This window comes from Notolepis coatsorum, assembly GCF_963971535.1.
Source record: "Notolepis coatsorum genome assembly, chromosome: 14".
NCBI classification, from domain to species: Eukaryota; Metazoa; Chordata; class Actinopteri; order Aulopiformes; family Paralepididae; genus Notolepis; species Notolepis coatsorum.
In genome coordinates this window covers 57278401-57290884 of record NC_140178.1, presented here as the reverse complement: position 1 = coordinate 57290884, position 12484 = coordinate 57278401, and the positions used below count along the sequence as shown (strand labels likewise).

The 12484-nt window shown below is 49.5% G+C and overlaps 1 protein-coding gene across 1 annotated transcript in view; it reads left to right on the top strand.

The window, feature by feature from the left end:
- The window catches only part of LOC311240534 (myosin-14-like), a gene marked incomplete at both ends in the record, with an annotated part of 182806 nt that overhangs the window by 43368 nt on the left and 126954 nt on the right, over positions 1–12484 (top strand). The window contains one exon of the mRNA XM_084329113.1: positions 1323–1496. Coding sequence (XP_084185239.1) covers positions 1323–1496 — 174 coding nt within the window. The remainder of the gene's footprint in view (positions 1–1322; positions 1497–12484) is intronic.

The window sequence follows — 12484 nt, the reverse complement described above, 5'->3', positions numbered from 1 at the left end:
CCATCTCGGTGTGCCCCTTCCTCAGTCCTGTTAGTGTTATGTAGAGGGCCACAACTCTGGGTCTTCCTTGCCCGATATAATGCTCTCTCAACACCCCCAGGCTTTCTCAGCCTTTGTCTTTAGTGTCGCGGAATATCAGCCCCAAGCTTGTGTCGTCGAGCAGTGGCGATAACTCAGTGTCTGCGTTACGCTTGTCGTCCAGGGCTTGTTCTTCCGCCGTCAGGTCTCCCGTGGGGGCCGTCAAGATCGTCGTCTTCAGTCCCACACCGTGCATGCAGCATAACATGCGCTCTTCCCAGAGCTCGTAGTCCTCTGCCTTTCCATTGAATGAGGGCCATTTGCTCCTTCCCTTGGTCGCCATCCTCTTGGTTAGGGATGTCCGATATTATCGGCCTACCGATATTATCGGCCGATATCGGCATTAAAATGTGATATCGGAAAATATCGGTATCGGTTTTCAATTCTTTTTTCTTCTTTTTTTTCTTTTTTTTACATTTCTATAACCTTTATTTACCCAGGCAAGCAAGTAAGAACAAATTCTGATTTTATTTATTGTCAAAAGTATGCATAATGTGTTAATTCCACAACAAGAGATATGTAATGTTAATTACCTGAAATTATTCCATTTTCTGGGGGGGGGGGGGGGGGGGGGGGGGGGGACCCTGCATATATCGGTATCGGTAAAAAAGCCAATATAGAGCATCCCTACTCTTGGTTGATGGTAGGCGTAGCTTTAGCTCTTGTTGGCCTAGCGTCTAGCCATGCGGTGCTCCCGGCGCTAACCTAGCCTATACTTCAGCTAAGCTTGCTACCCTTATTATTTCGCCCCGGCGTGATCTGGGCCCATAACCTGTTGACAGAATCTGGCTATGGGGCGCCAATAATGTGGTCAAGAGGCATGGTTTCTATCTTTAGCCTTTGGCGTGGTTTATTCATTCACATGTTAAACAGCAGCAGTACTAGAGTTCTCCTCTCTCTGAGAGGCAGGTGGGAAAGAGGTAGACGGGGAGGAGACATCTCTTTATATACTCGCCACCTGGTGGTATCATGAGTGGCTCCGCCTAGAGCGCCCTCTAGTGGAAACAGTTATATATGCAGTTAGACAGTTACTAGCAATCCTACATAGAACCTCTAACTTTAACATGTAGGTATAGTAAGTGATTTAGTAAGTGTTTCAGGAGTCTGTTCCAATACAAAGACGTAATGCGGGTGACAACAAATTAATCATAGCTTCTTCTGTATAGGCTGTACTAGAGAAGAAGAGAGTGTTTTTATATGATAATAATACCTCTCTCCTTATTTGGTAATTTGATCCTGTGCAGGACAACTCGTTTGAGCAGCTGTGTATCAACTACACCAATGAGCGTCTGCAGCAGCTGTTCAACCACACCATGTTCGTCCTTGAGCAGGAGGAGTACCAGAGGGAGGGCATCGAGTGGAGCTTCATCGACTTCGGCCTGGACCTGCAGCCCTGCATCGAGCTCATCGAGAAGCCGGTCAGTCATGGCCCGATGTCATATTACACACACCACACACATACTTACACACACACACACACACACACACACACACACACACACACACACACACACACACACACACACACACACACACACACACACACACACACACACACACACACACACACACACACACACACACACACACACACACACACACACACACACACACACACACACACACACACACACACACACACACACACACACCCCTCCCCACCTACCACCACCCGACAACCAGACGAAAGCAACAAAGCCCCCCCCCCCACGGCAGAACTGAACACAGACGATCAATGCCTCAAACTCGACGACATAAAACAAATAACAAACACAAATGGACTGCACATATTCCATATGAACACAAACAGCCTAAGACCCAAACTGGCTGAAATAAGACAATTGTTTATGAACGGTAAGGCAAACATACTATATTTCTCTGAGGGGACTTTTTCATTAGGAACGGGTGCTACGCTCCGTCCTCGCTCCGTCTTTGAGTGCGAACTCCCCCCCTCCCTCTCCCCCCTCTGGTTTGTGTACACACTTCAGTCTTGGTTCGCTCCGGGTTTTGTTTACGGTTTGCATTTTGAGCGTGTAAGCTGCCATAGGCGATGATGTCACACTCGAACGTCAACACAATTCAACACAGCTGAACACACAGTGATGGAAACTGGATGCCCGATATAAAGAAACGAATAACCAATAAATATGAAGTTATCTTTGAAACCTCTGTTGTCAAGCCTTGTCAATATAACCCACCCCCTTTTCTCACGAATGGAACTGGTGTCGTGGAGTCCGCTTTGAGCGTTTTCCAGGGTTAGCGGCTAACGCTAGTTAGCTTAGCCTAGTTATTGGATAACTGTTAGCAGCTAACGTTAGCCCATTGCTCGCGTCAATTATATTGCATGTCATTGAAGGTCCGCGCTGGCCTGTGTCTAATGAAATTACAATTGCATGTCATTGAAGGTCCGCGCTGGTCTGTGTCTATAATGAAATGAGAGGAAAGCTCTGCGCTAAAGCAAGCCTCATCTCAGCCGCGACGTGACAACATACTCAATGTTATATAAAAATAATCTCACGGTCTACTTGAAAATCAGCCTGCAATCTACCGGTCGATCACGGCCGACTGGTTGGGCACCACTGGTCTATAGAAATAAATGCATTCGAACAAGAACCAATGTATAGACATAGCAATGGCAAAAAAATTGCCAGGCCTAATGCGAGCCAGGGAAGTCTTGGGCTTGTAACGTGGCTTCATCTCGAAGTTTTCATCCACTGAGCCGTGAAGCTCGAACTCGCCAAATTGCCCATAAATATCGTTTGGCTAGTGTGAAAGCCCCTTGAAACAAAACTTGACGTGTCAGTGAAAAACCCAGAGATAGAAATAGAAAACTACTCAATAGTCAGAAATGATACAGTAGGAACAAGTATGGAGGTGGTGTCTGCATGTATATACATAAAGATACCAAATTCATTAACTGTACTGACCTGAATCATGAGGCAATTGAAACTGTATGGGTTGACATTTTGTTCGAAAGGGCTAAATCTGTACTAGTCGGCACAATCTATAGACCGCCAGAACAGAGTGGCCTTTATGATACACTTGATGGGTGTTTAGCTGGGTTTGAAGATGTAGAAAAAAATTATTATTCGGGACTGGAAGACGGATAATGCTACGTAAAGAAGCACCCGTCTTCAAGGCCTTCAGTAGGTTTTGTGATCTGCACAGTTTCAGCCAGCTAATCACCCAACCCACAAGAGTGTGTGATTCAACACAAATTACCATTGATCTCATTCTGACCTCTGACAAGTCCAGGATCTCCAACAAAGGGGTGATAGCATGCAGGTTAAGCGATCATCATATGATATTCTGTACCCGCAAAAAGCTAAAACAAAAGTCCGGCTGTCACAAAACAGTCACATCTAGGGACCTCAAAACCTACTCTAGCGAGGCCTTTAACCAAGAACTGGAGAGCCTGGACTGGTCAGATGAGCTCAGCTGAAGAAACATGGCTTGGATTCAAAACCAAGTTCACGACAATACTCAACAACATGGCCCCCCTAAGAACCACCAGGGTTAAAAATCGTGCTGAGCCATGGATGCACTCTGAAATACTGACCGCTATGAAAACCAGAGACAAAAAATGCTCTGAACTTCATAAAAGTCAGTCAAAGCTTGCCAAAAGCTCAAACAGTTATCTCCAAGCCCACGTGGTTGAACTCAAAATACAAAGAAACAGACTAAGAAATGATGTAAACACCATGATCAAATACGCAAAAGAAAATGTCATCAATGACAAAACTGAGGAAAACAAAAACAAACCCTGTGAACTTTGGAAATTACTCAACAACCAACTAGGCTGCAGCAAAAAACTAAAAACCAGATTTACAAACATAAACATAAAGACAGAAAACACTCTCATCACAGACAAGCTGGATGTGGCCAAATACTTAAAAATGTTCTTTACAAACATAGCCACAACACTGGTTATATTTCGTATCTGGCTTATCGCGTCCCGCTCTTAAGCCTATTGAGATACCCCTTATCTCCTGTACCTACTGTACTCCACCACGAAAACAACTTGTACACCCACACCTGACCGGGTCCCGCCTCAATGGAGGCGTAGCCTATAAGACCATGGCCATGGTCACCAACACACCCTTCCTCTATTTTCGTTCCATCATATTGGATGCAGTGCACCTTATGTAACTAGTAGTATGAAAAAGATTGGAGGAATTGCGTAATGTTGAAAGCTTACCGGAGGTTTGTTGCCCCTGGCATCTTCGAAGCATGTTCAGCGACACGACGGGCCTATGTTGATGTTTCCTCATCTGACGACAGCAGATCGAGGGGCAGCGTACATGGTTTGGCTATCGGGCCGGCTTGTACAACAGTGAGCCCTGTGTCATCAGGCACGGGTATTAGTGTTAGTAAGGCTGGGTTGTTTGTTACACAACCATGTTGTGTGTCGGCGCCAGGGGGGGATGGTTTGGTGAACGTTCACTGCGGTGAACGGGTTCCAAACGGTCCTGCAAGCGGGCTGTTAAACAACTAATGCTAGCTACATGCTAATACTAATGCTACATGCTGAACACTACTGCTACGCTGTTCTAATGTCTCCGCCGTGAGATGTTGTCACTTCTCCCTCCTCTTGCCCGGTTCATCAATGAAGGTCAGTCGGTAGCTGTTGTGGGGGTTTTGCTGAGTCCTATTTACCTTTTTACGGGTAAATGGGTTGACAACAGGGTAGGCCGTGGCTAGGTAGCCTAGCCAGGTACGTTACCTTTGTGTTCCGGCGGGGTCTGTTGAACGGTGTCCTCATCTGGGAGCCGATGCGTGAGCTCGGCGGTGTAGCAGTAGAGCTATACTACTGCAGGATGGGACTTAACGGCGGGTTATGGCTCAGCTGGCTAGTTCCTATCCACATTGGCGTCGGGTAGTGGGGCTATGGGTCCAGCCGACATTGTAAACATGTTGCATGTTTGTGTGCAGGCGGTTGTTGATCTGGGTTCCACCTCGCCTCACGCTAGGCTGTAGTAGTGTAGTGGGCTACTGTTTTGTTCTGTCACTCTGCTATGAGAAGGTCTGTCTATGCTACAGCTTTCTCTCCTCTCAACCATTCATGCTGACGGTCAATCGGTGTCTATTGGGGGAGTATGCGGGGGGGGCTTTGTTTACCTTTTTTGGTAAATGGGCTAAGCTAGGGCTGGTGTGCTGTTGTGAATATTTTGAATGAAGGCGGGACTAGTTCGCTCTGGTCCGCCTCCCCTTAACGTGTGTATATGGGCTTGCTCATTCTACAGTATTGTGTGGTTTAGTTCTTTTATTCATTTAACCCTTTCATGGTGCACACCACAGTGGAGGTTAGGTTGCTGTTTGCAACCACCAATGGTGCTCCGTGTTAACATCAGTCCTTTGCTTTTGACATATTGAAACAGTGCCCCGCCCGGCCGACGCCATGGGTGGGTCGGCCTGGCGAGTGGCTGGTGGGCTGCTAAAGCCTGTACCGCCACGGTATGGAATTGGCAGCGATTAGAACTGTGTTCGAATTGCTGTTTTTTCTATCAAAAAAATTGTGTCTGGTGGCGGGGCCTTGAGGACCAGCCGACGTCGACACATCGCGCGAGGTTGTTGACGTTATTAGCTTTGACCTAGCCGCAAGCTATAACCGCTCAGGGTTCCCCTTTCCGCATTTTTTCCGCAGATTTTGGTCTTCTGCTGGAGCGCGGGCGGTATTGTCCTAGGCCCCACACTGCCTCACACCGCGCAGCCAGAAGAAGAGAGAGCACGGCCTCGTCAGCGGCGATGACGAGGCCCTCGACAGGCGGCCATGTTTTCCCCCGCCAGAGGTATCCTGGGCGTTGATTCGACAGGTGTCCACAAGGCCGACAGCCTTGGCGGCTGAGGGATCGACCATGTTGGATGGGTTCGGCTTGAACAACAAGCCGTCACCGTCCTGCCGCGAGCAGCCCGCTCTCCGATCACTCCCTTCCCCAACACCAGCGGAAAAAGTGGGCTCTGATTGTTTCCTTTGGCTGCGGGCCGCGTGCCTTCGTTGAAACGCGGGCGGCCCCACTTTTCGCTTCTCATGGGGACAGGAGCTGACACCCAGTTGATGGCTGAGCCTGGGTCTGTCCGTGAGAATGTTGTGCTGTCAAGCGGCTCCCACACCATAAGCTGTGTTGGTTGAGCCTGGTGTTACGTCTGTCAACTATAAGTGTTGTCAGCAGGGGGGCTCGAAACCTTTTGAGGCACACAGTGCGGGCTTCCCCGGCCTCGCCTTCGCCAGGCCAGGTATCATGTTAGTGCCTCCCACTCCTGAAAGATTGGCAGTGGTCTCGCAGGCACGCGTGATTTGGGTGGTAGTAATATCACTGCAGGGCTACGGTGTGTAGGAACCCATGGGGTCCTTACACCTTGCATGTCCGGCTGCAGAACAACTCCTCAGCATGTTCTGGAGGGGTGTTCAGTGGGGGGGCTTTTTTCACATAGAAAGCCCTCCGTATCAAACCGGCCCTTTCTGTCGGGGTCCCCCCTTGGGTGCGATTGCCTCATGGGTGGTGTCAGGGTCAGATGTCCCGACACGGAACGCTCTGCTCGCACGGTTCCAGGGTTGGCTACGCACAGCGGGTGGGACCGGGCCAACTATCTACAGTTCCTGGCGGACCTGCGCCACATGGCGGCGGGTGCGTTGGGAGTGTCATCACATATGACTACGGCAGTACCATATGTCGAGGTGGATGGAGAGAACGCTGAGGTGGGGACTTGTGTTTACACAACCCCACCCGTTTTCGGGTTTGGTACAGACCCTATTGTCAGGGTCTCCAGCAGTGACAGCTCTGGTCAACGAGATCCAATCTCTGTGGACAAAGCAAGCCATCGTCGTGGCGTTCTCCTCCCGGTGTTCTCTGGTGCCTGAGAAATCGGGAGGGGGGGGGGTGTCAGACCCAGGCTGGACCTGTCCCATGGGAAGGTTCAGCATTTTTTGGATCGTCTCCTACCTGTTGAACACTGTCAGGTGGGGGTCTGGTTCTCCTCCATAGACCTGTAGGATGCGTATGCGCATCTCCGATCTTCCATCCTAGGGCTTACCTACGCTTCCTTTGCAGGGTTAGCGTATGAGTACCAGAGGCTGCCGTTCGGTTTTCTCTGGATCCCCACATCTTCACCAAGTGCGTGGAGGCCGCACTGGGGCCTCTGCGTCGTCAGGGGTTACGGAGTGTATTCTGCCCTGACGACGTTCTGGTCCTTCGCGGTCAAGGTGGATCGTCAGGTCTCGTACCAGGCAGGTCCCTACCAGCCTGGAGTTTGCTATAGACTGGAAGTAGAGTACTCCTCTTCCCAGTCAACGGTTGGAGGGCTATGGGCATCCCTCTCAGAGCGTGTTGTCAACACGCTCGGGAGGTTCCGTCCTAGGACGGTTACGGCGCTGTCTCACGTCACGTTTTTTACCGACGCCTCCCTAGCTGGTGACGCGTTGGGCCAACGCAGTAGGGGGCAGCTGGCAAACCATGCTGCCCGGTCTGCGCTACGTTCAATGTGTTGGTATTGAAAGCGGTCCTTCTGGTCCTCAAACGGTGTTGATCACGACGGACAATACGACGTCAGTGTCGTATATCGACAGACAGGGAGGAGTGCGCTCCCCCCGTCTGCACCAGGCAGCGGGCGGCTGGCTATGGGCGTCCTCCATCTGCGCGGCCTGAGGGCTCCCCACATCCCCGGCAGGGAGAATGTGCGTACAGGTGTACTGTCGCGGGGCGGTCCTCATCCTGACGGGTGGGGATTACGTCCGGACATAGCCAGGCAGGTCTGGGACCGATGCCGTGCCGCCTGGGATTCTTCCCCATACATCTGTTAGGTCAGTTGTTGGGACGGGTACGTTGAGGGGCGCAGGTTCTTGATCCTGATGGTGTTACCATCCGGAATGCGCATGCTCCCTCCACTGTCGCGCTTTACGCGGGCAGATGACGTATGTTCCAAGTGTGGTGGAAGGCGGGGGGCCGGGACCCAGTCTCCTGCCCCCTGGATGCTGTCCTTAGTTACCTCCAGTCTCTCCTTGATAGACTGTCGGCTTCGACGGTGAGGGTATATGCAGCGGCTATATCCTCCTATCATGAGGGATTTGAGGGGATGTCTTGTTCAGCCACCCTCTTGTGAAGCGTTTCCTGCTTGGCGCTCGATGCGTTAAGCCGGTGCAACGCTCCTTGGCTCCGACTTGGGATCTTCAATTGGTCCTCGGTCGGTTGTCCTTGGCCCCGTTTGAGCCGCTCGAGCAGGCGCCGTTGGAACAGCTGTCGTTCAAGACCGCGTTCTTGCTGGCCGTCACCTCCGCTGAACGCGTGGGTGTGCTTTGTGCTCTCTCGGTAGGTCCAGAGTGCCTGTCTTTCGTCCGATTGCGGTGCCACTCTGCGGCCTAATCCTGCCTTCGTGCCTGTAAATAGTTCTTCCGCTCCAGGGATATTGTGGTTCAGGCGTTTCATCCGCCTCCTCACGCTAGTGAGTTAGATGCGGGCCTTCACCTGTCATGTCCAGTCCGTGCTTTGGGAATTACCTCAGCCGTACTCAGGACCTCGGGGTCACCGTTCAGCTTTTTGTCTGTCACGGTGGTTCTCATGCCGGTAAGGCACTATCGAACAACGCCTGTCCCATTGGTTGTGCGAGGGCATTGCCCTCTGCTACACGTTGGCTGGGCAGGATCCCCCTGGGGGCGTCAGTGCGCACTCCACTCATGGGGTGGCTGCCTCTGCCGCTCTCCTGGGTGGGGCTTCGGTGGAGGTTCATGGTCCTCCCCGGGCCCCTTTGTAAGGTTTTACCTCATGGACATGACCGGGGGTTCTGTTTCCCAGGCGGTTCTGGGGTCTGTGGCCTTTCCTGCTTCCCGTCCTTTGGTAGGGTAGCAGGAGTGTGTGGGTATGGGCCACAGTGTGTTAGGTCACACGTGGTTCCGCCTGTGCTGTGTGTTCAAGGGGTTCTAGTTCCCTATTGCTCGCACTCAGGTGGAGTTGACTGCGCCCCCCCTTCATTAGGAAGGATGGGGTGACAGGGCTCCCCGAACCCCTTGATGTGGGCTTACAGGTCCTCAGGGGGTACATCTGTCGGGTCTCGCGTCCGCTTTAACCCATATCTCAATAGGCTTAAGAGCGGGACGCGATAAGCCAGATACGAAATATAACGATAGGTTATGTATATAACCTAGTTATATGAGCATTGGCTGAGCGTCCCGCTCTTAAGCGGCCCTGAGTTCCCTTTTGAGGGATCTTTTACTGGAACGGGATTTTGGCGAGGAAGGGTGTGTTGGTGACCATGGCCATGGTCTTATAGGCTACACCTCCATAGAGGCGGGACCCGGTCAGGTGTGGGTGTACAAGTTGTTTTCGTGGTGGAGTACAGTAGGTACAGGAGATAAGGGGTATCTCAATAGGCTTAAGAGCGGGACGCTCAGCCAATACTCATATAATTAGGTTATATACATAACCTATCGTTAATAAACTACCCTCCCACTCAGGGCATTTTGAGGGAGAACACATCCTAGCCTACTACAAAAACCTAGGGGTCTGCAAAGACGACTTCAAACTTGAAATGGTAACAACAGTTGAGGTACTCAAAAAACTGTGCGCCCTCCAACCTAACAAGGCCACTGGCCATGACAATATCCCCTCCAAATTCCTCAGAGACTCAGCAGCCGCCATCACCCCAGTCATCACACACATAATAAACCTCTCCATAAAACAGGGACACGTCCCCAAAGACTTCAAAATTGTGAGAGTGACCCCCCTGCACAAAAAGGCAGCAAATTAGACCCAGGCAACTACCGCCCTGTTTCTATCCTCACCTCTATCTCCAAAGTCATGGAAAAAATTGTCTACAAACTGGTCGAAATGTACCTCGCAGAAAAAAATCTAATCTACGAATTCCAATCTGGCTTCAGAACATCCCACTCCACTGACACATGCCTTCTCTATTTGAACGACCACATCAAACAAGAGGTGGACGCGGGCAAATACTGCGGCATGGTCATGCTGGACCTCCAAAAGGCTTTCGACACTGTCAGTCACTCCATTCTGACTGACAAGCTAAGAGCAATTGGTTTTGATAGGTTATCAATGAGCTGGATGCAATCCTACCTGGAGGGGAGAGAACAGATGGTGAAGGTAAATGGTACACTATCCCCCCCCCTCCCAGTGAGCTGTGGTGTTCCACAAGGAAGCATACTAGGACCGTTACTGTTCCTAATTTATGCAAATGACATGTCATCAGCTTGTGACTGCAACTTGTTCCTGTTCGCGGATGACTCAGCCCTGCTGGTCTCTGACAGGAACAAGTTGCAGGTTGAAAAAGCCCTTAGCTCTGAACTCAGCAGAATCTGCACCTGGCTCGCTGATAACAAACTATCATTACACCTGGGTAAAACAGAGTCCATTCTCTTCGGATCAAATAACAAACTCAGCAAGACAAACGGCTTCTCTGTTACAGTGGGTGACAATATTGTCACAAGGAAAGAGGCAATTACATACCTGGGCCCTCATTTATCAAGTTTTCTTAGAAAATGTTCTATTTCCACACGTAAGCACAGAATTTAGAATGTGTGCACGCACAAAAAAAACGGGATTTATCACACGTGCGTACACAGGTCCTACGCACACCTGTCATGATAAATATCACCTTGGTCCTACGCTGAGGCTCGTGCACACTTTCACGTATTTGCATACCAAAACCGCCCCGATTAACCATATACGGTAATGGAACACCCCCATGAAATGTGGAAAAATGGACTAAGCCGAGGGAAGCGTGTTATGGAGAAATATGTGACAGGCTGACAGACATGTACACGTATGGTGATGTCGGATATGATATCTATTAACCATTGCTGCCTGGGCAGCGCAAACACTAATAAAGACCGTGCTGGAATATGACTGCCTTTTTCCGTTTTGTTCGATTAATACCCAGGGATTAAAGTTCTCCTCAATTTGATTCCAAATCGCCACGGATTTTCCGTCAATTTTCTACCTGCTGCATATGATTTCTAGAGGCATACAATCTATTTTGATGTCAGTATTGGGTAGCGGTAGCCTATATAAACAATAATACGAGAGCATATACAAGAACAATGAATCTCACTGCCATGTATGATGTAGCCTATACGCAAAGTAGCCTGCCTATGTGATCAATACAAACATGAACTTGAATTCCATCATGTTTGTGTGCGGGAGCTCACAAGGCTGTTGTCACAATGGATGGTACAGTAATAACAGTCTACAATATCACGATGGACCATGCCATGTAGCCTATGTTCTATTATGACATGATCTGTGACGACAAATGTTCTAGAATGTTTTATTATGACATCATACTCTGACAGCATGCCTATGTGATCAATAAAAACGCGAACTTGAATCCCATCATCATATTTACATAGTCTGTCCACTATGTTTATTACTTTGTTACCCCCCCCCCCATCTATGTAAAGCGACCTTGCATGGGTCTCTTGAAAGGCGCTATATAAAATTAAGCTATTATTATTGTTGTTGTTATTATTATTATCATGTCTGTGTGCGGAGCTCAGTGAAGTTTCAACGGAGCGAGGTAATCTATTCTAACCAACAAATTGAAGTAGAAAGCATTCCGTTGTGGCCAATCTTATTTGGAAACATGACACAAAATAATAGTATGTCGCTTTTTATTTGAAACAATATTTAATGGCGTTTGGAGGTGGGTGTTCTGCGTCTGCCCCCCGTGCCAAACAAGCAAGCCAACCTCTTGTTCCCGCATGAGCCCGTTATAATTACACTACTGTCGCTATTTTACAATGAACTATAATGAATTACGGTTCATACAGAACAGCACCAGTGTCGGGAGTAATGCACGAAAGCTTATTTCCGCGTTGAAACTAATGCATGAACTGAGGAGCTCATATGCCGTCCGTCTGCAGTAACGATCTTCTACCACGGGGCGTCAGCTAAGCATGCTCCGAGCTGTGAGTAAATATAAGCACAAAGTCAAGTTCACATTCAAATTGATAAATCCCACACTTTGCTTAGAAATGGTTGTACGTACGGGTTAAGCACATATCTGTGCGTACGCAACTTTGATAAATGAGGGCCCTGGGTTCCATCCTAGAGGCAAATCTTTCCTGTGACAAGATGGCAACCAATGTAATAAAAAAAAGTCAACCAACGAACAAGATTCTTGTACCGGATCTCCTCTCTGGTAAACGATAGGTTATGTATTTAACCTAGTTATATGAGTACTGGCTGAGCGTCTCGCTCTTTCGCCTATCGAGATATACCTCATCTCCAGTACCTACTGTACTACATGAACGAAAACAAAACACCCTTGCACTTGACCAGGCCCCGCCCCAGTGACCTCCCTATAAGTCACCAGGCGTGGTCACACTCGCCCTTCCTCTGGAAGAGTTTTCCATCAGAAACCCCCCCCCAAGGGACCTCAGGGCGCGCTAAAGAGCGAG